Below are 27,944 nucleotides of genomic sequence, written 5' to 3'. Positions count from 1 at the left end.
ATTAAACAAATAAGTATGTAATTTTATGGCTACCATCTTTGTTTGGATTAGCAAACAGCTGTTTTTATCATGTAGCAAGCTGAACATGTTTTCATTCAGATGGCTAGAAGAGTCTTTAGGAAGAGCAGTACATGTTAAATTTCTGGGCTTTTCAGACATTGTCAGGTATATTTTTCCAATGAAACAGATGTTTATCTCTTTGTCTCAAAAGTAAATACATGAAGCACAAACTGGAGAGCAACTTTACTGGTTTTGTAGCCATCTTGTCCATGCTTACCCATCAGTAAGCTGTTATCAGTGAGTCCAGTATGCAAAAATTGCTTTACATGCAAGGCAGCACATGGAACAATGGCTATTTATATGAATCGTTAACTATCTTACCTGTATAACCTGCGATCCAGCCCCATGAAGACACCATGGCAAGCAACCACTTGAACATGATTCCTTCGATGTGCCAGAAAGTAGAGCTGTCCCATATTCTCAGCGGCTGGAGAAGCACCAGATATAAGCAGTAGGATGGGATGGCTACACAGTTGTTAAAAAACATAAACACAAAACGGATCACAGACTTGAGCAGAACCAAGCCCAGCTTTCCGGCCCCGTCCAAGAGCTGTGCCATCCTGATACACACCGTCTGGAACAGAGAGACAGCAGCAGTTAGCATCGCAGTTTGGTTTGTTTGTTTGACAAAAGACTAATCGAGCCAAGTGTGGACACAACCTTATCCTTACTGTAAACAAACCAAGCTCGAAACAGGACACAAATCCACAAATAACCCCATGTTACGGCATACTGTGTCTGCCGTTAACAGGTTTCCGCCAGGGTGAGGCTATTTAACGGCATTTGAATGTAACACACGCGTAGTGAACGCGGTCTGCTGATGACTATTTAAGGGATTCATTCTGAACTGTGGCTATTTGTTTTGTTTGTGACTGTCGGCTAACTAGCTGCATAGACTTTGCAGTCACGTTAACGCATGTAAAGAAAGGACCATAAAAGGACCAGTCGCAAGGGACGTGGTCGAGCACAGACATGCTAGCTAGCAGTAGGCTGAGTTAGCATAACGGACAGATGTTAAGAAATATGTGAGGTATGGCAACTGTGGGATATAACATTACTGCTAAACACACTGACACACATAACAGAGATAGCTAAGAAGCTAAAGTATTCAGATATTTTATGAGAAAATACCAAACTCGGATGTCTGCAGGCTGGTGCAAAGCGCAACATTCGTTCTCATTCAAAATACAGCCCTGTAATTTAGTAAAAGGTCTGGTTGCTCATGTTACTCACCCAATTAATGTCACTGGAGCATCCAAGGGCGGCCAGAGAATGTAGCTAATTGTTTGAGTGAGATAAACGGTGTCACGTGTGGCTAACCGAAACGGTCAAGTTAGCATATTTTGCTAGTTGGCATGGTCAGTCTCTCTCAAATCTGTGGGTGATAATGTCTCGTAACGTTACAACAAACCCTGTGTGATAAGCTGCAGTAGCACCCATTTAGCTAACGTTATCCAGGGCTGCTCGTGCACAGTGAACCCCGGCGGGCACCGTTAGCTTGCTAGCTAGCTAGCAAGCAACTCCACTTGAGCGTCGCTGGCTCCATCTCAGTCAGAGACACCGGGATAATTCCACTGATGCATCATCATCATCGTCAAGTTAGCTAGCTAGCTACTGAGCCCCATTAGCGAATAACGACGAGAGGCGGTTTTGGCCGCGCCTGGGATCAACGTTGCTGGTTACAAAAACGCAAACACAAACTCTAAACGACATATGCACATCAAATATGAAGAACAGCGGTTTTTTTTGCTCCTATGCTGGCAGAACCCGTTATGTTTCTCCAGACGATTCACACAGAGTCAATATGCACAAAAGATCAAAAGGCTTAGTGCGGAAGTGTCTCCTTTACCTTCAAAATAAAAGGGTCACATTTCAGTGGTCGTTTTCGATTCAATATTTCAATGTATTTACACGAATGAGCGTTGGATTTTTTTAATGTTGCCAAATGATCAATCTGAAGAAAGCCATCCTCTGAATTTGCTTCTACTTACGTTCAACGATAGGTAAGATTTTAAAATGGATTTCTTTGAAGGTATACAGAAATATCACATTGCATGTTTAGTTAACGTTTAATTTTGAAAACCAGATGCGGAACTTCTATTTTTATTCTTTCTCACTTGGCGCTCGTGTTCACCTGACGCCAGCTTTTAGCCGTTAAGTGCGCAGACTCTCTGATGTCAAGCGTTGATGGTTTTAGGGACAAGAACGCTTTTCTTATTTAGACAAAATCTTATGACTTCATCTTAAATCATCTGGACTCGACTCATTCCCGGCAGCGAGTTTTTTCCAGATTACATCACCAGTGTGTATGCGTGTGTTCGTTAAAATCAATGCATTTATCCGGAAACAGCGTGGGCTATTGGAGTTTGCATCATTATCATCATCTTCATTATTATGATGATGATTATTATGTTATGTTACTGTATTTAAGAATGTGAGATAGTTTAGAGTGTCAATGTTGGGGGAAAAAACAAATACATTCTATTTCGTAGATTAAATGTTACACTGTAGGAATGAACATAAAACTATCTTTTCCAAAAGTCTAAATGCTTAAATTTCAATATAGTAATTCTGACAAGTCTGGAATTTACATGTAAGGTTTGAGTGCTTTTCAGCCAATGTCCATTTAATGACTTTGGTCTGCCCCCTGACGGCTCTTTATGTTATTACACTTTATGAAGAATAGATGATATGGTAAATCCAATCTCTTCCAATACTAAATTGTCCTTAATGAAATACTATTGGATAAAAATATAGACAAGAAAATAAAGCATTTTTTTCCTTTTACTGGTGGCCAATTATTATGCTGGAAATCTTTACCATCAGATTATATTTAAAGCCAAAAATGTGTGGCCTTTGGGTCGTATGTCTAAACTATATTATTGTGTGTCCTTTATAGCTGGTCAACAATATTTTGGGGTTAAAATTAATGTGCAGTGTTAAAATTAAATCTGGTCTTTTAATCATTGATTGTGTAATGTACATATTCATTTTCCACAATACAAAACAGGTCAAGTACACAAGCTAAAACGGTGTTGACACTAAAGCACTGAGAACATCCGCTAGAAGCGAGCGTATGCACTCCTCTGTGGAGCAGGCTGAGCTCCACTCTGCTGCAGCTGATGACGCAGCTGCTGGGAGTAAGGATCCTCCAGGGATTTGACTGACACAGTCGTCTTGGGTCCGGTCTTCCACTCGATGCCACTCTCATCCACCACAGAGGCCTCCACAGTGACGCTGTGAGTGCCCAAGACGGAGAAATTTAGCAAGAACTGGGTGCTGAAGTAGTCGTTGTGAGGTTCTACACGCTGCTCGATCTCATTAGTTTTAGTGTCGAGTGGAATCTAAAAAGGGGTAAAACAAGGCAAATTAGGGATTCTTATCATCGGAGCTGCAACACAACAAATTGGGGCACAAATGTCAGAACTAGCATTATCTGTGAATAAACACAGTATGTAGCTGTGTTTGCACTGCTTACGCCGGCTAAAAATACCAGGTATGAGCTTCAATACATGGACCAAAGAGCAAAATACTCTGGAGAATATACGGTATAATAATAGCACAGGAGAATGGAGTTCAGATTTCTATGTTTTTCAAATATTTACATTTCCCTAACTGTCTGAGCAGTAACCAAAGATGAAGGCGAACACTCAATACCTTGTAGTCAGGTCCTGTCTTGCTCTGGAGGACTGAAGTCACATTGAGACAGACCGACTGGATTTTCCGGAAGAGTCCTGGCGTTGTACCATGCTGCACCACCCCCTCCACCTTTAGAGTGAGCTGCTGGCTGCTCTGCACTGGGATCGGTTCACTCGGCGTTCGTGGGGAAGGAGAGAGGGCGAGCTGGAAAAATAAAGATGTACATTGGTCAGCATTAACAGAGCTAAAGAGACTGTTGTATATAGCTGCAACTGTTCTGTATGTTCCTTTGCACTGTATGTTGAAACAGGTTTACGGGAGTTTGCCAAAAGGTTGATCTTTATATGGTCATATTAATACAGAGTTAAGAGGCTTTCCCAATCTTCATTTTGTTGAAGTGGTTATTAACAATCAAAGTCATCCTGTACACTTATGTTGTCCTGAGGGTATGTAAATCTAATAAAACTACAAGGAGGAAGTTGTGAAGTGTAACACATTTATTTATCTGAGATGAATCATAGCCCTCATACATTAGTAATACACATATTTACTTAGTAGTACATAGAAAGTAGTACAGTGAGCTCTATCAATCGTAATAATGTCTTACATTCTTTTTGGCATGAATTGGGACGCACACTGTTTTGTAGTTTTCTAATTAAAGTCATTTTAAAAAGTTACTGTACCTTAATGCTTGTTGACTGGAGCTTTTGGAAGAAATACCTCTGGAAAGACAGCGGGACCTTGAGCAAAGCTATGACAGCATCACAGAGACAGCCTGTATGCTGCAAATTGTTGACAAGAGCAATTTGTCATTCAAAAAAAATATAATATTCAGGTTAAAGTCTTGTTGAGATTAAAATACAACATTAACAGGCCAAGCTGTCTGTGTAGACAATATCCAGTTAAGAAGCATAACAAGTATAAGTGAGTCCAAAACTATCTAAAATTAATTAAAAACAAACTCCAAAGACAACAAGAATAAGCATGACAGCAAAAAAAGTTGAATTCAAATACACTACATATATTATACTAGATAAAAGCAGAGCATTTGTCAGTCATATGCCAATCTGGACACCATGCAGCTAAACTGTTAGCGTAAGTCACTTACAAGGTATTCTACATTAATCTTACCAGGTGCGAAACAGGAGGGTGTTTCTTGGTGAGGCCCTCCACTTCCTCCAACACACGACTGAAGACTGACATCATCAGTCGCTCATATTCACTCTCTGTCTGGACCGACCCCAGAGTGCCATACTCCTGAAAACTAGATTACAGAAAGCGAGAGAACCTGTTACAGACAAACGTCTGCCAGAAGAATGCCTTCGGGCAATTTGTGTTATGGCGAAGCACTTTCAATAGAAGAAAAACCCTCAAGAACATGGTACAATAAAAAAACCTTTTTATCGTAAATTAAATAAAATGCATTTACCTATATGACGGTGTAATTTACGTCAAATGTGCAGCTTACAAAATATACATTCCGTTCTGTCGTTGGTTAATGCATGTCTGCATTCTTTGACAAACTCAATATGATACATTTAAAGTACCTTGACATTTCCCCTCACATTTTACTGGCAGTCTGCCACAGACACCTGTTCTCATATGTCAAGCCAGTGAAAATCCTCTAACCCAAGTTAAATATTGGAAATGGTACTTAAAGAAATCTAGATTAAATTCAATTTTTAAAATTTCTTCTAAACACCAAACAAGATCATTCACATTGTTGTGAATCACAGCTCTCACCTGGCTGCCTGTGGGTCCAGTATCAGCGCTTCTATAACATGGGAGACAAGCAAACAGCTCTGTTGTTGTCTGAGCAGTCAACAGTTAAAGAAAAATGGCCGACATTGAAGAAAGAAGACATTACAGCTGAGAAACCAGGGTTGTCAAAAAAGACAAAAGTGCGACGTGACTGAGGCATGTTTGAGGATACAGCTCCACATTGCGAAGGGTGGCATAATCAGCGTCAAATGACGACTGGTGTAAATCCGCGTAGCGAGCTGCAAGACTTCTGAACTCGTCCATACATACTTTCATCTGGGAAAAAGAAAAACACTGATGAGTAACTACATTTGGACACCTGGGCCATTAACCACCTTATTTCCTCACATTAAGTATAGGTCCTGATTAAGAATGTGTCAAAACTTCCCCTACACGTTCACAAATTGATTGATGCCATCTAGTATTTGGTGAGTATGTGGTGTGCTATGGCATGTTGTTACAACATGACTACCTCCTCACTGGAAAAAGGACCCCTTTCCTGCAGGTGCAGACCGACTGTAACTACCACACTACCAAGTGTTTTACCTGCAAGGCGATGCGGCCGCACCGCTGTAGGTCATTGCCTGAGGTTAGGGCGATGGTGGTGGCAATGGCAGGAGGAGGGCTGGTTTTCAAGCTGTTGCAGGTACAAATGAGCTGTGACAGGGCTTGCAGGGTGTCAATCCGCAGCTTGATGAACTCACACTGGAATGTAAGCGGACTCAGAGGAGTGCTGGCAGCCTGGAGGGGAGGGATTAATCAGATAACAGCACACCAACACCACAGGTGAAGATTGACATAGGTCTCACTGAGTTGACACCTAACAAGTTAGGATCAGGTATTAGGTGACTTAATCCATTAACAATTTAAGATGCCATGAAATCGGCTTTCATAGCAAGAGTCTGCAGACGGAGCATGAGCAGCTAACGGCTGTTTTACAGTGGTCACAGCCGAGCTGGCGTGCACAAATGTGACGTCATGGGAGCGCTGTAACTGTTTATACTTGAGCGTGTTGGTCACGCCACTAGTTGCACAAAGGTGTCGCTAATGAACAAAGGCTACTGACTTTGCTATTTCTATGGACTAGAAGAAGAAAAAGGTAAACAACGGCAGAACTGGGAGCAGTATTGCCGTTAATGCTCCGATTTGATTCGATGACCTACTTCGTTGGATCAAGCCTTTCTTTCACCATAAAAGACCTCATCTTAACCCAGTAAGTTTACAAGAGAGACTTGCAGTCACTCAGAGTTCTAGCATCCGGTTGCCCTTGAGCTTGTTCAGCCTTCCTGTTTCTGCATTGCCACTGAAAAAAATAGAGTGGTTGATGACCTCTGGATGCGGACTCAAAATCCTGGCGTGCCAGCGAGATCTACGTCATTTTGATGTCATATTGGCGCACGCGCTTGAATGCATCAACTGTAAAAACGGCCTTAAGCTTCTTGGTGAAGTAGTAAGAAGAATTGTATTCATGTTTTTTGACAAGCAGATGCCTGAAAGATAACTGACTGTGAGGGACGCAATGCCCTTTTGGTAGGAGCGTAGGGCCTCGGCGATGGCGCTCATGGCTCCACTGTAGTCTCCGTCTTCCACGTGACTCAGGCACTGCTCTGCCTGGGAAAACTCCTTCAGGCTGTTCAGCCAGAAGTAGAAGTGCTCTGATGCTACACGGGTCCGCAGACTCTGGTACAGCTCGCTGGAGAACTCGTGGCATCCCTGCAGATTAATGATAATTTTTCATTATTTTTCAGGTGCAGGATTTGGCAGTGCAATGTCTGTGGCTTCTTCAGCTCTTGACACCATTTAATTTAAACAAATAAATGCTTCTGCCTAGGAAGACCTTTACCAGTGCTACAAAAGACTTTAAGCCATTTTATAGTATAGCTCTGGTTATGTACAAGCAGAAGAGATTACCATGCGTGAGGCTTGTCGTGCGATGCGATACACCGTCCAGCCATTAGCAACATTCTCCAGCTGCTGTTGGATGACAGTCTTCACTTCGGCTGACAGAGACGACTGGCTAGCAACGAAAATCACTGTTGCCAAGGAAACCTGCGGCAATCACATTGGGAGATGTGAGTGTTATGAGCTGAATGCAATGTCATCTAGTTCACATGTACTAATTAATTGTCATGTAAATGCTGTTGTGAGTCTCCTGTGCTGAAAACATAAAAGCTACACTTAAGTGTTGTGAGACTCTTAAAGCTTTAATTTACTGTCTGAACAGCAGCTGACTCATGCACAATCTCTCACCAGAAGCTCTTGCTGCTTGTCAGTGGAGGAGTGACTGGCCACTCTGTAGAGGTCCACCAGATCTCCCAGCATGCCGTCGCCCAACACCGGCAGGTGGGTGGCGATGGCTGCCAGAGCGTGGCACATGAGAACGCGAGAAGAGTCACAGGATAAGTGGAGCTGGCCGAGCAGGAATTCCACCACCGATTGGCTGAGATGGGGTCGATTTTTCAGCAGTTTGACCAATGAGGTGAGGGCTGTCTAGGGTTGAAACAAAAATGGACGTTTAAGGATGGGGATAATTAAGTAATAAAGGGGATGAGGGCTGGTTGATGGTAAATCAATCATAGTTACATACATTTCCAGGAGGTGGATGGCAGTGAGTTAGAAGATTTAGGTACGTTGTGCTGATATTATGTCCGCCAGTGTTAGATAAAGTCGTAACAAATAAGCTTTATTGAGCAATGATCCCAAAATAACTTCACCCTTGTTAGTTGCAATTTGTTCAACAGATATTAAAGATGGAAGCCTTAAATAACATAAAAATGTAAACGAAGTTTGGATACATTTTTTGGTCAAAATACTGCATCCTAAATGCCTCACAATAGAGGAAGAAATCCAGGTAACAGGAGAGTTTTCTACATTATGTGATAAGAATACATTTGGGTTGGTACCAAATGAGGTTCAACTCCGAGCCCTATTCCTGATATATTCATCCAATCAAAGCCTTGTGGTTATAAAGTTGTCTTACTTTGAGTGTGGCCTGAGTGCTGGGGCTGCTGTCCTGACTGCAAAGCATCAAAAGGGACTCCACTCCCAAAACTGTGTCCTGCTCCAACTGTACTATATCTGAGGAGGAGAGATACAGAAACACTTCACATCAGTGGGGTGAATGAGAGATGCAGCTATTAATGAGCAATTGGCATTAGAACAATCCCTAACCCAAGGCATGACTTGTAACTAACCTTTTTCTGGACAGGAAATGACAATGTTTGAGAGCACTATCACCCCATGAGCAGCCACTGCCAGGTTGCTATGGTAACAGCATTCTTGTGCCAGTTTAACCAGGTCAGTGAGGAGGGGGGGAACCGAAGAGCCACCTGAGAAGAATGTTTGAGCGGAAAACACATCAGTTGAGAGTCATTCCCTTATTCAATAAATGAGAAATTAAGGCAATGGAAACCTGCAATTAAAGCCTGGTTAAAATAAAATTCTTACATATTCAAAGCTGGAGAGTGGAACTTAAACATATAAATAAATGTCTGTTAAATTCAAGCACTTGACAAACAAATGTACACAATGCTGATTAAGCCTATCACTCCGTTTTTTTCAGTATACAAGAATTTTAGAGTTGGTTTCTGTCATGTGGCACCGGAAGGATGCCTGAAGCTTTTTGTCCTCAGAACAAGTAGTTTTTTAACTCCCCAAAATCACCATCATCCTCATTACATGAGCAGTACACAATTCTGTTAACCAACCTTGCTCACTCACTTACAGTTCCTCACAGCTTAGCACTGCTTCTTCTGATTGGTTACACAGTATGTCAGTCTTCCTTTATTACCAATTACATGACAGGCAGGAAGGGGGGAGAGGCTACAGTGATGCAGCATTCATATGCATCAGTGTTTGTGTATTTTGCTCTCACTGCCAGAGGGGGGAGACTCCAGTTAACCAGTAACAAGAAAAGTTTGTTTTTAAAGTGAACAAAACCTGTCATATTATTGAAGTACTGCTTGATTGCAATTGTCCCAGAGAGGGTGGAGAGGACAGCCAACATCCCCAGCTTCAAACTGTTGTAAGGGCTGGTCAGGGCACATTCACACAGGGTCTGCAGAGATGAAACACAATTAATTACCTACCGATTTTAAACCATGAAGACAACCCTAGAGTGCAACTATCAGCCTCTGAAACTCTACCTGAGTGTTTTCTCTGATCCATAGGTGAGGCGCCTTTTTAGCCAGAAGCTTCAAGTCATTAGTTGCAAGTCTCTTCACAGCTTTTCTGGGGTCATCCTTTAGGTATTGAAGGAGAAGCTGCAACTATAGAGATAAGGAATAAGGAATCAATTAAAAAGTAATTTCAGTTAGCTAGTTTAGATTTGACAATAATAGCAAAACGCTACATCATTAACAGCCAAACATCAAAGATATAGATTTCTATGTGTGAACCTACCATTACAGTATTTAACAAGTATCAATGAGCTACAGCTCTGTCATGGTACTACCTGCTTTGGGATATCGATGAGGGAGGAGGCAGCCAGCTGGGTGAAGGTATGCAGGGTGACGATGACCATCGGGGTGGAGGGGTAAGAGTTGACTAGGTGCTGTAGAAGTTCTCTGCTGCTTGAGGCCAGGCTGGCGTCATGGTGCATGTGCTGCAGCATGGGGATCAACTTCAGCTTCAGTTCCACTGGAGTGTCTAAACCTGAGGTTAAGACATAGGAGGAATGATAACTCTAAAGACAAAACAAATAAGGCATACCAACAGCTACCTGCTGAACAATGATATATACAGTGTGTGTGTATATATATATATATATATATATATATATATATAGCTCTCTTTCACTACAGACATTCAGATACTTCTCTACAATACTTTCAGAGTTGCATGTTTACTTTAATTATAAATGGACTGTATTTATTTTGGTGTGAGTTACATTGTTCCCACTAAGCACATGTTATTGCTCAGGTTCTAAAAGTTGTCTTAACTATGACATCCGTGGTAACATTTACTATTAATTACCTGTTTATGCCTTCAATTTGTTGTTATTGAAATTTTGGATAGTTGTTTGGAAGAATTACCAAATATTCAAAACTTGGAAAAAAAAGGTAATCCAGACAGCTGTTTTTCTAAACGTGATCTGTGACCTTTTTAGTGCTGAATACAGATTTTTACCTTGAATCATCTCACTGACTTTGTTGCAAATCCCTGCTGCAAAGTCTCTGAAAACAGACCAGATTTATGTCATACAAAACAGCATACCATGTATAGTACATGTACCATAGCTCAGGTGGAGCAAGAACTTTCCTTACTTTGACTGTGCAGAGAAGCTTGCAGCAGCATATATGGCAGCCTCCACTTCTACATTGTCATGGGAGTCCAAACTTTGGCGAATACTGTGGTGGGCATTCTTCCTGTCTGGGATGATGGAAGCCAAACTACCAAGCATCCTGAATAAACCAACAGGGAAATAGCTGGTTCAAGCCTCAGATAAGCTGGCAAGCAAGTAACACTCATTCTTTTGGGACTGAAGAGGAGTGTAACATCAGCAGATGTCGGTCTGTTCGTTCTAAATTAGAAATCCTAATCCAAAAGATTAAACGTCCTTTTTATTAAGTACATTAAGCATTATTACCTCAGAGTGATGGCTCTGGCCACAGGGTCGTTGCTATGGATGACCGAAAACACCCTTTTAACAAATTCGTCCACATTGAGGATCTTTTCGAGATGTTTCTCACTTTGTTGAGTTACTTTCAGCACACAAAGGCGCAGAAAATTGTTCCTAAAATCAGAGAGACAAGTTTTAGAAACAGAGATTGGTACTGCAATAAAACCAGTTTCACTAATCACATACACCATAGACATGTTACTAATGATTACTTACTTCTAATCTTTTATTTAAAATATAGTATGTGTGGGTTTCCCCCAGTGTATTGCAAGCCTGGTAGCCCACCGGGACTAAACCACTGGGAACTATTTTTAAGACATGTTTTTAAACTATAGTTACATTGGGGTGGCTTAGTTAGAACCTTGTCATATTTTTTAATCTTCAGTTAGCTTATAGCAGTGATCTAATGTAGGGCTCTATGGAATCTGTCTTGTAGCTTTAATAATTTCTCAATTGTGTGATTGTGTCCATGATTCTGTTATCATAGAAACTATGGAACTCTACATTACTGCTGCCATCAGTCTGTGACTGTCTGAAGTTGTGCCCTCACCGGAAAAAAAAAGACACTTGCCGCCATGCTAAACAACTTTTCTGGGGGAAAACCTGGTATGTTTATTCAACGTTTAAAATATTTCTTATCAAAAGCACCAAATGTCTTCAAATTGCTTTCTAAGTACTACCAACCGCAAAAAATAAATAAAATAAAATAACGAATTCCGTTAACACATGACATGGATAAAAGCAAGCAGCTGTAACCAGCTAACTGAGTAGTTGTACCTGACATGTACTCGGTTGTCAGTTTATAAGATGCAACTAGGTAAAAGAAATGTTAGTGAAAGAAATACACCAGCTCTGCATTTACTCCTTCCTTTATGAAAGCTATAATGTTCAGTTTTTTGTTGAAACTGTTTCATTCAACTTTATGAACATTTTCCAGGATGTAGTTAGTTGTCCTGTTGAATTGTATTGTGTATTATTGAGAAGTGTGTGTAATATTAAGATGCATTACTGTTGTAATCGTGTAAAAGACTAATACTTTTGATTAGGTATGATAAGCAATCATCGAAAATGGAGATAAGCTATCCACAAAATTAGTATTTAGTCAATGAGTCTTAGCACCGAGTTACAAAGCATCCATACCCAAGTCTAAAGATGTCTGCTAGCTTCAGAAATGCAGAGTTGATGAGGATGGGAAAAGGGTACTTCTGGAAGAGTTTGGGGAAGAGCACCACAGCCTCACACTGCTCTCCCAGCTTCCCCGACCGCAACCCTGGGATTCAAGCAATTTCACTGATCACAACAAAACAGATACACTTCACATATTCATTCATATTTGGCAAAGCCGACGAAAGACACAACACACACGGGGACAACCAATGCTAATTTGAAAGCAAGCTAGCTTACGCACCTTTGTCCAGCTCCATGAGAGCGGAATTGGCGTCGAGTTCTTGTTCGCCATAACAAGCCTCTGACAAGAATGAACGTGCAGTTGAAAGCGACATTTTTGTTTAGTTATTTGACTTGAAAAAAAACCTTCAGCTGTTAGCATTTCATTGAACAGACGGCGAGTGCTCGCTGTCACTCCCCAATCTGAGTGGAGTGCAGATTTGAGTCGCGCATGCTCAGATTTAAACGGTTTACGGCATAACTGTCATACTGAAATTTTTGACATCCATGAAATAATAAATGTTTCTCATTACAAACAATAACAGAAAATAGGAAGAATTTCAAAAACGTTTCAGCTATCTAAGATTGTTTGATCGCTAACGTTAGCTCAAAACGCCATTTTAACCTTTGTTGCGTTGGATTGCTAGCTTGTAGCTAAGTTAGCAGTCCTTTCAAAAACGTTTTAGCTATCTATTATTGTTGGATTGCTAAGGTCAGCTTCTAAACGCCATTCGTTGATTGCTAAATTGTAGCCAGCAGTGAACGAACTTGGTTAAGTAGGTACATTTGTACTGTATTGAGATTACAGAAGGCTCTCGATAGCATTTGTATGCTAGTTACTGGTCGCAAAGTTAAGCAACTCACAGCTTCACTCGTCGCAAAGTGACGCATGCGCGACTCAAATCTGCACTCGATGTACATCGGGGGAGTGTCACTCACTCAAACCGAGCGTTACAGCAATAATGTTTCCGGTCTACAGGCTTTGGTTTTCACAATAAAGCGCTCGTAAATCATTACATTTATAAGCTTAATTCTTCTTCTTCTTTCACAAGTAGACATTTTCTAATTCATCTCCTAATTTTGTGCTGTTTCTCATAGAATTTAAATCTCTACTGAAGTCACTTAGATTGTTGGATAACAAAAAAATAATAAAATTGTGGAAACTGTAGAGCTTTTCCCCCCTGAAAACTCTGAAGTAGGCTTCTTGTACTTTATTTGAGTCATGTTTTAATGCCACTTTCTACTACTACCTAAAAAAACATGGGGGGGGGGGGGGGGGGGGGGGGGCTGTAAAATGTGTTATGTTAAATTAAACTAACCAAAGCGAATCAGCCACAGCTGTAATGATTAGTTGATTAATCATTTAGGCTAGTTGATTGGCCTTCAGAGGGGACGTTTTTCTGCATTGAGTGCTGTAGGCTACGCACTTTTACATGTAAACACACATGTAACAAAGTTTAAGGTACACTATCACTGCAGGACAATGTAGTATTTTTACAGTGTGTTGTTAGTATTTATACTTACGTAAAGTACGTGAATACTTCTATCCAAATCAGAGGTTAAGAATGGATTAGTCTTATTACGGCAAACTTTACCGGATGCGGATGTGGAAGTGACGCTGAGAGGAAGTGGTTGATTCAACCAATGGCAGCGCGTACCGCAAGATTAGCGGGGGATTCAGTCCCTGTTGTGCGACGAGCTGTTCGCGGGAAACCCAGCTGCAGCAGCAACGCGGAAAAGACCACCAGCTAACGATCTGACAAACTTCAGGATTATTTAAAGTCATTTCGGATCGTCCTCTACTGGGGTTTAGGGATGCTTTTCCGCTCAATAGTGGACAGAGGAGTGGGCAGACGAAGGCAGAATGGTGAGATAATCAATGTGTTTGGGAATATTTGGGGGGGGGGCTTTTCGGTTAACGTTACTGGGTGTGCCTTGTGAGTTATTGTGCTATCTAAACTTAAGCTAGGTTAACATCAAGAGTAATGTAAAGCTCACATTTTTGCCATGCGAAGTTCAGATTTTTCATCCTACTGCAGTTTACAGATGGATCTTATTTGGTCAGTTTCTGTTTCTGTTGCCATGGCAGGTACATGTAACGATCCACACTAGCTCACTACGTTAGATTAAGTTAATGATGCAACGTGATGTTACGTTAATAAACGTAAAAAAAAAAAAAAAAAAAAGAAGAAGCTTCTTTAACTTATTTGGAATCACCATATTGATAAGTATATTTTTTTAAAAATATAGGCCAAATAATATTTAAAAAAACTGATCGATGCAATGTCCTGTGCTCCACCCTTGCATTATAACTGTCAAAATGAGAAAAACTAACTAGTAACTAATTTGTTAGTTTTAAATTCGAATCTGTTTGTAATCAATGATTTGCATGGAAGATTGTGTTAAAGCTGCAGTAGGGAGTTCTGAGTAAACGTGGACTTAGCCTAAAAATTTGAACAAGCACACCTTACAGGTCCCGCCCCCTTGCTCTCTGCTGCGCTACAGCCCCCCCTCCACAGCTCCTCCCCCACAGCAGAGCCTGCCGTGAACGTGCAGGCTAGTAAGCAGGGCCACCGATGCTTTCCACATCCTCATGGACAGTACAGGGCATTTACTCAGAGGGTAGAGCTGTTGTGTGCTGTACTTTTAAAACTTTCTGTAAAAAAAAAATTCAATGAAAGGGTTTGAAATTATTTTTTATGTAATCGCTCATTTGTGAGATCTAAAGCAGCACATTACTGAATTACCTTTTGGATCAATTTAAAACTAAACTTTCAGTAGGAATGATGAATCACTGAGGAAGCCAAGGAATAACAACATCTTAGAAATATGTCTTAAGTTTTATTTTGCATATGGGTAAAATAAATCAGCTTTTTTTGCAAAGTACTCCTGCACAAGGAAATAATGAACATTTTGATTTGGACTGAAAGACGATTCCTTCACGTGCCTCTGTGTCTGGGGCCATGTCTGACCTGTTGAAGGAGCATAAAGAATGTGTGTCAGACATTTGATTTACAAATTACATCCTGAGGGGGAAGGAAACGTGTATGTTTAAAAATAATCAAAAATTATTAAATTAAATAGAATTATGCCTTGCCAAACGTCGACAGGGACAGCGCACAATTAAAGTAGTTTCATCATAGCTACATTTTGGCTTACTAAATGTAGGTATCAAAACAATATTGCTTATACTGAGGGTGAAGGAGTTAGCAACATTCCTGCCGTGCTACAAGCTAACTGTTAGACTTGGCAACAAGCTACAGAGTTAAATGAGATTTGCGCTATCTCCAGTGATACTGTAACCAGCGCTATCGTTGTTGTGTAGCGTTAGTTCTTAAAACATGAAACAAACCCAGCAGGGATACTTACATGTCAAGCAGAAATGTGGCTAACGCTAGCTCTGAATCAGTGTTGAATCCTTTCAGGAGGCGTAGCTCCCTCCACCTCTGGAAAAAAAGCCGCTCGATGTTGACCCTCGTTTTATTTCGGGCTCGGTTTAATTCTGTCTTTTTAGCTCGCTTTTTGTCATCGGTCTTCTTCGTTTTTCCGTCTTTGTTTTCTGAGCAGGTGTCACTCGAGAAATTGGCAGTTTTCCTGAAAAGTTGTTTCTCCGCGATTAGCACAGCAGCAGTGCACTAGCAATCTTGAGCTTGAACACGGCACGCGCTGTGCGGGGGAGGGGTATGAGCAGCGCTTACACGAGAGTGATTGACACTGCTAAGACAGTCCTCCTGGCTCTGATTGGCTGTTTCTGACCGGGAGCGGTGTATTTCTGCAAGTGGCAGTAAGAGCACAGGGAGGAGACACAGGAGCTTGATTTTTTCACAGATTATCTGTCTCATATTCCATTGTCAGGACATAGTGTTAGTTTCAACAAATATGTAAAAAAATACATTTTTACAAAAGTTACCTACTGAAGCTTTAAGAAGGGACGATTATTTTAACACTACGATAGCAGACCACTGAAAGTCGATTCATGATAATATTGAGTTACTGCCCAGCCTTTCATTCATTTAAAAGTCATAAGTAAGAAGTCAAATATAGTCTGAAAAAACCCTCCAGAAACTACAGCCATCAGGTAGATGTGTTGGAATGCCATGGAGTAAAATCACAAAGTAGTAAGTATCAGTAGTTATGGTTTACGTACAGTGTCTGATTAAAATCTTCTTGGATGCCCCCAGCCCTCCCTGCAGACTCCTGGCCCAGGTGCCCCCTGAGCTCTGTGTTGGGAGGCTACCAGTGTGTCCGACAAGATGAACACATCTCCTATGGCAACCTGGGTGACTCTGTGCCACCGTTTGGATTGGCTTTCTCCTCTGGTAACCCACCTGTACACGCCATATTACCCTCCGGTGATACACAACAGCGCTGTTGCCATTTATCCATCTAACCAAAGTGTCTCTCTTCAGCGGGGCACATGCAGAACATCCTTGCAGTAGCTAACGAAGAAGGCATTGTTAGGATCTATAACACGGAGAGCCGTGAAAGGCCACTCCTCAAAGGTATGTGTAGAACCTCCCCAAAAGTAGTTCTGTCTATTATGTATATTTCTTTTTTATTATTATAAAGAAATATCAGTAGCTCATGGTGTGTGTATTTTTGCAGAATGGTTGGCACATGAGAATGCTGTTTTTGACATAGCCTGGGTACCAGGGGAGCCTCACTTTGTAAGTACAAAGAAATGCATGCCGTACCATCAGTCCACTTTGAAATCATGATGTCAGTAACATCTTTTAAATGCCTTAGACATTAATACATCTAATATCTGGTCCTTACATAGATACATTTCACTCCTATATTGATGTTGCATGGTTTTATTTTGTTTGACTCCTTGTATTTCCTCATTATCTACTCCTAGTTCATATTGCAGCATTTAAAGCGGCTTGTAAACTCTCTTTACTGACAAGTAAAGCCTTCTTGAAACCTTTTTATTGGTCGTGTGTCATCCTTAGGTGACTGCTGCCGGTGATCAGATGGCCAGGCTGTGGGATGTGAAGTCAGGGGAGCTGTTAGGCAGCTTCAAGGGTCACCTCTGCAGCCTTAAGTCTGTTTCATTCGCACCACAGGAGAAAGGTATATTTCTACTGAACACATGCTATATTGCAGGGGACAATTTTGTTCGCTGGCTTCTCTCAAAGGATAGAAGAAATTACTGTGTTGGTGGTGTGATATTGGATTTTGGGGATATTTATTGAAATGTTTATATGCACCCTCATCTATTGGCACATCAGTTAAAACCTTTAATATATACAGTATGTCAGGAAGGAAAAACAATTGAAATCTTTATTTAAAAATCTAAGAAAATAAACCGTCAACTAACTCATTTTTTTTTGTAGTAGCAGTAAATGTTAAGTAGGTGGATGCATGACATTACATTTGATATCTTTGCATTAATGATGCTTTGATCTATCACATCATTGATGCTTTGTCTTCTATTAAACAGCTGTGTTCTGTACCGGGGCCAGAGATGGAAATATTATGGTCTGGGACACCAGGTGCAGCAAAAAAGGTAGCAATTGGAATTTTCAATTACAAAGGTTTTGTTTTTGTATTGTGTAAAATGTAGTGTATGTCAGTCCCAATCTTTATTTCTATAAAGTTATACTGTATTAGGCCTTATGGGGGCAAAGCATTAAGATTAGTCGGGCTATTTAATGTGTGTGTGATCGTGTTTGTATCTTCCTCTCAGATGGTTTCTACAGACAGGTGAAACAGATCAGTGGTGCTCACAACAAAGCAGAGACAAACACCCCCGCCAGAACAAAGAAGAGACGGAGTAGCACACGTGGCATGGCTCCCAGTGTGGTGAGTTTCTCCAACCATTTAAATGAAGGAAAGGGCAGTGCAGAAGGAAGGATGATCTTTAAGGACCTCATCTCTCTTGCAGGACACCCAGCAGAGTGTCACGGTAGTTTTGTTTCGGGATCAGCACACTCTCATCTCTTCTGGGGCCGTTGACGGGTAAGGAGCCGCTGTTACTTGTTTCGAACACGCAGCAAGCCAGTATAAAATGACTTTCAAAGCAAATAAAATTGCATAATCACATTCATTTCTCTATTTTATTCATCTGAACCAGAGTGATCAAGATGTGGGATCTGAGGAAGAACTACACCGCACACCGTCAGGATCCTGTCCCACTGCAGACGTACCCGTACCCGGGTTCTTGCATGCGCATGCGACTGGGTTAGTTTTGTACAATACTGGCTGTCTTTTTTTTTTTTACCTGAAATATACAAATTACCAGAATAAACTGAATGTGGTTTTGTATGTGTTGCAGGTTATTCTGGACTTGTTCTGGACTCCAGAAGATCCAACGTCATATGTAACTGCACCGATGATAGTATCTACATGTTTAATGTCAGTGGAATGAAAACGACTCCAGGTAAACAAGGACTCCACTCCGACCATACATATTGTGTGTCTGTGGATGAATAGACATTTTTCGGTTTATCCCTAATTAAATTCCTTGCCATTTTATATCACCAGATCTGGCTGCAAACTAATGTCCTTTGTTTTAAGTGTCATGTGAGCAGAGGGTAAAGAAAGAGGGCACTGTTTGACAGAGGAAATGTAGAGATGCAGGTACTTGGTTTGCTTGTACAAGCAAATTCTTATATCTTATAGTTTTAAAAATGTGACGTCGTGAGGAATGTGGAACCCTTATCGGACTGCTAATCAGCAACAAATCAGCTGGTTAATCCTCACACATTGCAAGTGCATGAACTTAAGGACAGTTGTCTTTCTCTAGTCATTCTTTTGTAGTCCTTAACATTTTGCATCTCATGAAAGTTCATGTCATTTTTTTGTATTACTTTATTTTTGTGTTGTTGTTTTTTTTTTTTTTTCAGGCTCAGTTGCTTTCTGAATTTAATCTTTCTTTCATGATTCTAATTATTTGTTTTCCTCCACAGTGGCAGTTTTCAGTGGCCACCAGAACTCCTCGTTTTATGTAAAGTCCACCATCAGCCCCGATGACCAGTTCTTGGCCAGTGGCTCAAGTGACAATAACGCGTACATCTGGAAGGTACTACCTCTATTTTATTTTGCCCTATTAAAATGGAAAATTCAGTTGTGATGTAATGTTTTAGGGTGATTATGATTGCATTTTAGCATTTTTCATCTAATTTTACATTTCAGATCTCTGATCCTAAACATCCTCCCATGATGCTCCAAGGCCATAGCGAGGAAGTGACATCTGTTGCATGGTGCCCAACAGATTTTACTAAGGTTTGAGGCAACACACTTTTAAGTTTCTAGTTTGAGTTTTTCAAAGACTTTTTGAGTATGATTCAGAGGTTTTTGTGTTTCCCTGCTGTGAAGCAGCGCTGTTTTAATAGGCTAAGAAGATAGATTTAGGCTCTGTATAATCCCTACTGCTCTGTTTGCAGATTGCTTCCTGTTCTGATGACCACACTGTACGGATCTGGAGGCTTCACCGGGAAATGGATGGAGCACAATCTTCAGTGGGAGAGGCCAACCTTGTGGGTTGGGCACGCCCTAAATCTCCCTCTAGTAAGCATTAAAACTACCATCAACAGCCTTGGAACAACATGTACAATGTTTTACAATGACTTTTTTTATTCTTCATATTGTTTCCTTACCTTAGCATGAGAAATGCGGACGTGCTTTGTCATAAATCACTGCTGTTCTGCCCTTGAATGCAAAATGTGTCATTCAAAGTAATCCTAGGGAACTAACGAGGACTTCTGCTTTTGTAAAGGGCCTTCAATCAGAGCTGAGACAACCCCTGCCAAGCACCAGGGGACAGAGAGTCTTGGAGGCCTGACGTCACCCCAGCTTGCTGCCTGTGCTCCCAGTGGAGCCGCCCTGCCTCTGCCCTCCAGCACCACCTCACCCACCCCTTCTCAGGGTGCTAAGGCTGCTGCTGCTCGCCAGAGAACACCATCTTCTATCAAACAGTGGTTATCACCGAGCCATGGATCTCCTGGTCAGGTCAGCCCTTCGCTCCGTAGGGTACTGAGCCTGTGTCCCCAGAGCCCGGCGAGCAGTGCCTCTCCCACAGAGCGACGGGCCAAACGCAGGCTGGAGACTGGTGACGGTCCATCTGCAGGCTGCGGGGGTGCGGAACAGTGTGACTGTGTTACTGAACTCTACCCTGCGGCCAAGAGAAGCCGGGCCCTGTCTGGAATCTGCTGCCCCGCTCAAGAGAGCCAGCTACAAACAGACTGCCACACAGAGGACAACAAGCAAGTCTCATCAAGACAGACTGGCAAAGAGAATTGCTCTCCCGGGGCAAAGGACTGGCTATCAGCGATGGGCCAAAAGATGAAGAAAGGTCAAGGAAGCCCTAGTACTCCCAGAAGCCCCAGTGCCTCTAAAAAACAAGATGGCAAGACACCAGCATCACCGGTACGCACAAAAATCCCTGCTTCAGAAGTTAACCTGTTTTACATATTCTCAGTAGTATTAGCGTTGCTCTGTTAGGGCGTTGTTTCCTTGTCAGCTTAAAAATGTCTTTGACACGGCTGTTAGATTATGGAAGACAGAAATAATTAGGTCCTTTTTTAGGAGTAGCACTTTCTGAAAGCAACAGTTTGACATTTTGGGAAATAGTCTTGTTTGCTTTCTTGCAGGGAGTTGGATATAAGATTAATATTGCTGTCATATCTGTAAGGACAAGATAAGCAGAATGTTTAACATGCAAACCACATAACTGCTGGTGTGGCTATCACCAGACCAAGCCAAGCTCAATAGATTTGAGATTGAGCGTTAACATCCTCGGTTAAATTCAAGCGGAGGATTTCTGTTGCATGTCATAACCCGTCCTCGCTATCCCCACGTTTCCTGTGTGCATCTATACCGTCCACTATCTAATAATGGCAAAAATACAGCCAAAACAAAGGGCCGTTAGCTTAGCACAAAGACTGGAAACGGTGGGTAAATGGCTAATCTAGCTCTGTCCAACTGTTTCTGTCAACTAGCACCTCTAAAGTTCACTACTTATGTCATCATATCCCCTTTCAACAGAGCCAGGCGAATTGTTTCGCCCTGTTTTATAGTCTTTGTGCTACGCTAAGCTAACCGGCTGCTGGTGGTATCTTAGTATTTACCGTACAGACATCAGAGTTGTACATTTCTTCTCATTGGACTCTCGGCTAGAAAATGAATGTGTATTTTCCATAATGCAGAACTATTTTATTAAGGCAGAGTGAACCACTTCACTTACTGAACACTGTTGTAACTAATGTATGAACACTGTAGGGACAGAACAATATTTGACATTTCTTTTGGCTGTGTTGGTTATTGACACCTCTTTTCACATTCACTTGGAATATTGCAAGTCCAGAAGTTCAAGCTTACTCTCTAGTATCTTCAATGAATGTTACTGGAAAAGAGGAACTGCTTTGCATTTTTTGCACGATAGAAAGACAGGCATGAGGAATGATTGTTTGGTAATTGAGGTCTGTCCCTCCTCATTTATGCTAATGTTTACATGCATGGGGGTGCTGTATAGCTATTAAGATGAATATTGCAGTTTACCTTTTTTGTTTCTTGTTTTTCAGACAATCCGCTCACCGCAAACCATGAAGAAAATCTCCATGTATTTTACAAGAAGGCCTAATCTGGAGTGAGAGCTTGTGTGTGTCAGATACTCTGAGCATGTTTAAAATGCTAGATTTTTTTTTTTTACCTGAACCCACAGACAATAATACATGAGTACATGACCCTGGGCTGCATAAAGATTGACGAAACAGTCATTCTGAATATTTGACGCTGCAGTTTTCACATCTCGAGACGCTGAATTATTTATTTTAATTGGGCCATGGGTTTTGCAGTTGCCTCCTACACAACTTTCTGGTTGAAAAAATCAAGTTGCACGTTAATAAGTAAATCTTTTATTTTACTCAAACCTGGCAACTTCAAGAGATGTAAGAACCCAGATTTAATAAATTTGTTTAGGTGCACCATGTATTAATCCTCAAGTGCAGAGAATAAGTGTTTGTCTGCAGGTGTGGACATTTTAAATTCTACTAAAAAAAATACCATTTATGTGATCCAGATCTTTGAGCAGTTTTATGAATTTCACTAAGCTGTATTGCTTTATCTTCTTGTGTTTTTTTTTTTTTTCATGTATGGGTTTGACCTTTTTCCTTTGTGTTACATATATACATTTCTGCAAAATGTTTTTTTTTTTTTTCTTGAGCAAATACTTATGTTTATATGTACAAAGTTGCTTAGTTAATTTGTATTTAATTGACACAAATTTGCTCTGGTGCGATTTTATTAAATTGTAAAGAGTGTTCAAAGTGTGTGGCATGCTATTAGTTGCATATTATAAGTTTGATAAAATGTGTTTTGGAGGTCAGACACAAGTGACTTTAATCATTTAATGCAGTGTTACAATGTTTATCTTGTGACCCTTCATTACAGGTTGCTTCTCTGACTGTTTTTATTTCGATACTCTTAGTGGTAAGGAGAGGTAAAACACGTTTTATTAGATATCAAAGGAAAAAATTAGTCTGCAAATGAAATGTCTTTCCTGTCTAGATGGTAATCCTAGTTTTACGAAAATTCGAGACTCGCTGCCCGACGACCTATCCTAACTTCAACCGTCGGAGGTCAATGCCTAACCAACTTCTAACGAGGGTTTCGTAAAGCTAGGGACACAACCCACTTATATACTGTACGCCATATGCTTCAATTCTCAGCTGATTAAAGTTGTTAGATATAGTATTTTACAATTATGCCCTGTCCCACAATTTTATTCTACTTTAAATGTTTCACTCTCTCCATTGAATCTAGGTTAGATAAAACGTGAATGTTTACTTTCCCTGATAAAATACACAAAAATATACAGAATAAATATATATAATTAAAATATACTACAGCTGCCACTCCTCATTCAACTGTACAACGTCACGTATTTGTTTTTACATGTCACATGTTCAGGGCTGCCGTACAGCGACACTTCATTGGTTAAAAAGTTTACAATTATTTTAGTTCCTTGCTTGTGATTGGCCCATAGAGGCGTCAGTCAGTGACGTACACCTGTCAGGCTCTGCAGTCCACAGATCTGTGAAGTCAGACAGACAACGAACGGCTGTACTGGGAGTGTTTTATGGCTGCCTGCTCAACACGACGTCCAGCAATTTCTTGTATTTAAGAATACTCGATGTTTTTGGAAGCCGTGAAAACGAAACTGTCGATCTGTATCAAACGAAGAATGTAGTCAAGACCAAATCGACTGAATGTGAACACGGCTAACTTTTAAGTGCTAACGTTAAATGACTCAGTCGTCGAGCGAAATTCAACTTCATCGATCGCAGATAGTTCTTCTGAAAATAAACTCAGCGGAAATCTCACTAGGATTAAAAGCAGTGCTTGAAGACTTGGACTTGGTGTTTCACGAAGAACTACATGAATTTAACGGGTCAACTATCTTTTTTTGTAACTTTTGTTCCTCAACAGCGGTGCAAACTGTTGTCGTAGTGGCGTACATTAACGTCGGCTAATTTTAGCAAGCTAGCGTTAGCTAACGTTAGGTAGCCAGCAGCCTATCGGTACAGTAGTTTGCTACTGTCAAGACTACGATTAATTCAGGCAACTTTTTACCACAATGTCTTTCATACGTTTTGCAACAGGTAGACCTTTAGCAAACACGACGAAGCAGTAAAAAAAACAACATCAGACATTTTCAAACTTATGTGATAATTGTCCTATGTTTGCTACTTCAGGTTATACTGTGGCCATTATCATGAGTTGTAGTTTAGCTTTTTGCTTCGTGTTTTGAAATTGTTCCAGAAAACAAGTTAACGTTACCCAAAGGATGCAGTCTTTGAGCACAGTCTAACCCAAATACCGAGCGACCATGTTGGATCATACAGACTAACATCAGACTTGGAAAGGAGACGAGCTTCAAGTCGTGCATTTGGCTTCATATTTTTGTGCTAATGCGAGCAGAAGAGGACACATTTGAATTGGCCTAGGGATACAATAGCTTATCTGAAGTCTTCGTCAGTTTATGCATCAAAATGTCGGCCATCTCCGCATCCGAGAAAGTGGACGGGTTTACGAGAAAGTCCATGAGGAAGGCCCAGAAACAGAGAAAATCCCAAGGCTCTTCTCAGTACCGCACACAGAGCGCTCCGGTGGAGCTTTCACCCCTGCCGCAGCTCAAAGGTACGGTAAGAGGATGAACATAAATGCGCTTTGTTATGTTTACTGCTAGATCTGCAACAACAATATTTAGCGTGCAGCCCGTAATATGAATCGCAGCAACATGAACAAGGGGGAAGCAATGTGTGCACATATTTTACAGTTTTACGTACAGGGCTTCGCAGAAGGCCACACGTCTAAACCTGGTGGACGAGGAAACGCAGTGGTCAAAGTTTACTGTCTGCCCAAGTGCATCACATCAGTTTTGTGGTCTTAGTGTAACATGCTGCATTTTCTCAACATTTAGTTTACTTCACTTATGAATTGAAGTGTAATACATGTAGAGAGTAATGCTTAAGAAGGGGTTAAGAGGGATTTATGCTTATGCATCAAGGTGTTGTGGAGGCCACAGAAGGGAACTACGGGGAGAGACACTGTATAAAAACACCAGGCCTGTGATTGGTCAAAATGAATTTCTTGTGTTTTACTCCTGTATGTTGATACTGGTACAGACTGTTAATAGTGAACATTTGGGGGGAAAAAAGGTGTAGTAATCCTTTTTTTTCTTCTTCTTTTTACTATGGCTTGACAAGTTTATAATTTGTGGTGCACAAATCCATTTCCAGTACAAACATGTTAAATTATAACTCAAGTGCTTTGCCAGAGGCAGGATTGCTGGAATGACTCAACAAAGGAGGAGAAGGCCTAACTCATTCCCATTCATTCTCAGACGCAATCCAAATCATCTCAGCACAGCTAAGAATTTGCGCTTGTTACAAGCTACTTGATCCAAGCCTGATACTAAAGCTCCCTCGCAATACTACAGTTGTATTCCAGCTCTTTACAAGACAGGAAAGTACCCGGTAAGAGGTATCACAACTGCTGCACTAGAGAAAATTAGAACTACCTGTTGAATATCAGGTAGATTGTTTGGAGTTTGTTACTTCCTACAGATTGTTTTAGACGTGTTCAACGAAAGTTTGTCAGCAGCAACTAGCAAGCACAAGCACTTAGAATAGTGCAGTAAACTATACAGCAAAAACGCATCAAGTAAAATGTGACATTGTGTGGGAGACTATGGGTCGCCAGTAGAATACTTTGAGAGTCTGTTGTCAGTGGATGCAGTAGTCTGTTGAAGGTGGAGAAGGGCATGTGGGCTGGAGGCCTGGTAAGGTTTGGCATATGGCTTGATCAAGGAGTCTGTTCCCTACCTGTCAAGTGTAGTACTGCTCTTCTGGAAAGGAAACGTTCCTAACTTAATATTTATTTGTTGAATTGTGTTGCTTTCCTGATTCTTCCTAACTGCAAGTGACACACACACACATTTTTATTTTTATGTAAATTTAGCAGTTAGTCTATGCAGTGTTTAATGCAGGTTGACATTTTAGTTAACTATTTTATACTTGGATGTTGAACTCCAAGCTAATTCAAACTGGAGCTGGACACTGAAGAAATATATAATATTACATTATTTTTTGACCAAATACCTCAATGATTATATTGCGGCGGTTAATTGGTGCTTTCACAAAATAGTTACACAATGAGCTTTTTGACAAATAATCATCCGTACCATAATGAAGTGGGTAAAGGGAAACTATAGAACAGCTAGAACACTGTGGTATGTTCAGAAAGTTACATCACTTTACTGTAATGGAGCCTTTAAAACCAGGAAAAGACAACACATATCATATTACGATATCCAGAATTATCCATATTGAGCCATATTTCAAACTCTCCCATGCGATTTTTAAGCACAGACACAATGGTCTATGGGCATTATGGTTTTAACATGCTTTTGGTATTTGCCAACAGTGTTGCCAAACATGAGAAATCTAAGCTTCGGCCTGCGGTTAAATCTGACAGAGCTACACCTGCTTATAACCGTGTGTATTTAAGTTCCATTCACAACATTGTGTGTATTCCCACTGTGTACTTAAACATGTTACACAAGTGATTTCACTGTAGTGTAGCATGCATCTTCCATTGTTTACATCAAGCTAGCATCATACAGAGGGATGCAAATATTAGATTGGGGATTTGGTTAATCTTTGTTTACTAATCTACAGTATATTAATGATAGACAGAGATATAACATAACCTATAACACTATATACATGTATGCAATATTAGCAATACTTAGAATACAAACTAAATCCTATTTTGATCCACACTAAAAACTGAATTTGAGTTACTGACACTTTCTGCTCTTGCTCATAACAACTTGTATTTCTTTTATTTTTTTAAATTCAAAATGTCCTGAAATTTGAAGAGTAAATTGCTCACACGTATAGACAAGCCTCAACAGCATATCACCAGTGTTTATGGTACTGGAGGAACGAGTACAGTTAAAGTATGAGACTTGCCTGGTCAAGTAGTTGGAACTGTTTTAACATTATGCAACTTCTTAAAACGATAAACAAAATATCTCACAAATGGGTTGGTAACAACAAAGACTGCTGGAGAAAATGTAGTGTCTAATATTTCATTTAGAATCTTGTATCTTACATACGGAGAGCAGATAGTATAAAAACAGCACAGGAATTTGAAACGTGGTATAATTTTCCTAAACTAGAGCATTGCACCACAACAACACCCAAAATTGACTTGAATTAGCATGGCAGCAACTGCCCTGTTGACAAGCGGGAAAGTGACAGCTAAATTATCCGACTTTCTTGCATTTAAAGCTTGAGGGTGATTAATGCCTTGTCATGGTGAATACTGCTGGTAAAGAACTAAAGAAATCTGTATTTCAGTTATTTTAGAATAACTAAAACTGGTGAACAAATATGAGCACTAGAGCTTGGCGTACTAAATGTAAAATGTGTTGTATTTTACTCAAATCAGACAAAAGTGGAGGCATTATACTAAAATAAGGATATCGGTGTTTTTCCCTACCGTTATAAGGTTTAGTCGCAGCACCTAAGCCCTTTTGGGCAGCACCATAACCAAATGTAACTAAAATACTTTTTTTATTTTCTTCAGATCTAACGGTTGTAGTTTGTTCCCACTGGACTTTTTTTTTTTTATAGCAAGTGTGCTTGAGTGTTGCATATTTATTATCTGCTTTATCTTTTTCACTGTCTTAGACTGTGTGTGTGTGTGTGTGTGTGTGTGTGTGTGTGTGTGTGTGTGTGTGTGTGTGTGTGTGTGTGTGTGTGTGTGTGGTGTGTGTGTGTGTGTGTGTGTGTGTGTGTGTGTGTGTGTGTGTGTGTGTGTGTGTGTGTGTGTGTGTGTGTGTGTGTGTGTGTGTGTGTCCTTATTCATAAATAATAAATTCCTATTTCTGCTTACTTTACCACACATCACATGTTTGCCCTACCTTGAGTTTTTTTTGCAGGATCAGTCACAGTTGTTAGAAATAAATTCATTGATTCACCATCTGTTGCCTAGTAGCACGTACATTTTATGACTCATGGTTCATATACAGTGCATGAGTTTATGGATACATATAGGCTACATGCATAGGCATAGCTGTTTGTTAATGTCTGTGCAGTGGTTTAGATGTAATTTAAGTATCCATATTATTTATTAACAGAATATCCTTGTCATCTGCTGGCAACTCATAACATGTTTAACTAGT

General features: G+C 40.6%; 4 protein-coding genes across 5 annotated transcripts in view; 2 read left to right on the top strand and 2 right to left on the bottom strand.

The window, feature by feature from the left end:
• The window catches only part of lpgat1 (lysophosphatidylglycerol acyltransferase 1), a 44,221-nt gene extending 42,309 nt beyond the window's left edge, over positions 1-1,912 (bottom strand). The window contains exons 1-2 of the mRNA XM_032542625.1: positions 1,294-1,912; positions 382-634 (exon numbers count right to left, since the gene is read on the bottom strand). Of these exons, the coding sequence (XP_032398516.1) occupies positions 382-619 (238 nt within the window). The 5' untranslated portion in view covers positions 620-634; positions 1,294-1,912. The remainder of the gene's footprint in view (positions 1-381; positions 635-1,293) is intronic.
• Positions 1,913-2,999: 1,087 nt separating this feature from the next.
• Positions 3,000-13,137, bottom strand: ints7 (integrator complex subunit 7). Its single transcript, XM_032542624.1, has 20 exons — positions 12,489-13,137; positions 12,221-12,350; positions 11,048-11,194; positions 10,725-10,862; positions 10,588-10,634; positions 9,914-10,113; positions 9,606-9,728; positions 9,400-9,517; positions 8,655-8,789; positions 8,441-8,538; positions 7,711-7,950; positions 7,372-7,509; positions 6,967-7,173; positions 6,007-6,201; positions 5,633-5,736; positions 5,443-5,511; positions 4,831-4,963; positions 4,383-4,481; positions 3,718-3,903; positions 3,000-3,404 (listed from the first exon to the last, which is right to left on the bottom strand). The coding sequence occupies exons 1-20, from the start codon at positions 12,580-12,582 to the stop codon at positions 3,123-3,125; spliced, it is 2,883 nt and encodes a 960-aa protein (XP_032398515.1). The 5' UTR covers positions 12,583-13,137; the 3' UTR covers positions 3,000-3,122.
• A 719-nt stretch (positions 13,138-13,856) lies between these two features.
• dtl (denticleless E3 ubiquitin protein ligase homolog (Drosophila)) lies at positions 13,857-22,737 on the top strand. Its single transcript, XM_032543576.1, has 15 exons — positions 13,857-14,114; positions 16,429-16,566; positions 16,657-16,749; positions 16,853-16,914; positions 17,200-17,320; positions 17,691-17,756; positions 17,937-18,052; positions 18,135-18,208; positions 18,324-18,430; positions 18,525-18,629; positions 19,159-19,271; positions 19,385-19,474; positions 19,636-19,759; positions 19,968-20,617; positions 21,772-22,737. The coding sequence occupies exons 1-15, from the start codon at positions 14,063-14,065 to the stop codon at positions 21,838-21,840; spliced, it is 1,980 nt and encodes a 659-aa protein (XP_032399467.1). The 5' UTR covers positions 13,857-14,062; the 3' UTR covers positions 21,841-22,737.
• Positions 22,738-23,274: 537 nt separating this feature from the next.
• Positions 23,275-27,944, top strand: part of ppp2r5a (protein phosphatase 2, regulatory subunit B', alpha isoform) — a 40,394-nt gene continuing 35,724 nt past the window's right edge. The window contains exon 1 of one of the 2 annotated variants that reach the window (XM_032542292.1): positions 23,275-24,388. In XM_032542292.1, the coding sequence (XP_032398183.1) occupies positions 24,241-24,388 (148 nt within the window). In that variant the 5' untranslated portion in view covers positions 23,275-24,240. The remainder of the gene's footprint in view (positions 24,389-27,944) is intronic. The other variant, XM_032542291.1, reaches the window with a different exon arrangement.

Source organism: Etheostoma spectabile, chromosome 18 (assembly GCF_008692095.1).
Source record: "Etheostoma spectabile isolate EspeVRDwgs_2016 chromosome 18, UIUC_Espe_1.0, whole genome shotgun sequence".
Lineage (NCBI taxonomy): Eukaryota > Metazoa > Chordata > Actinopteri > Perciformes > Percidae > Etheostoma > Etheostoma spectabile.
This window is presented reverse-complemented; position numbering and strand designations above follow the sequence as displayed.

What these genes read in the sequence shown, in the direction of transcription:
- dtl (XM_032543576.1), top strand. Translation starts at nt 14,063, where the DNA reads ATGCTTTTCCGCTCAATAGTGGACAGAGGAGTGGGCAGACGAAGGCAG. An exon ending in CACCAGGTGCAGCAAAAAAG is followed by an intron (nt 17,757 to 17,936) that starts GTAGCAATTGGA and finishes TCTTCCTCTCAG; the next exon opens with ATGGTTTCTACAGACAGGTG. An exon ending in TCTTCTGGGGCCGTTGACGG is followed by an intron (nt 18,209 to 18,323) that starts GTAAGGAGCCGC and finishes CATCTGAACCAG; the next exon opens with AGTGATCAAGATGTGGGATC.
- ints7 (XM_032542624.1), bottom strand. Translation starts at nt 12,582, where the DNA reads ATGTCGCTTTCAACTGCACGTTCATTCTTGTCAGAGGCTTGTTATGGC. An exon ending in GCACTCAGGCCACACTCAAA is followed by an intron (nt 7,951 to 8,440) that starts GTAAGACAACTT and finishes TTTCAACCCTAG; the next exon opens with ACAGCCCTCACCTCATTGGT. An exon ending in CTGGACCCACAGGCAGCCAG is followed by an intron (nt 4,964 to 5,442) that starts GTGAGAGCTGTG and finishes TCTGTAATCTAG; the next exon opens with TTTTCAGGAGTATGGCACTC.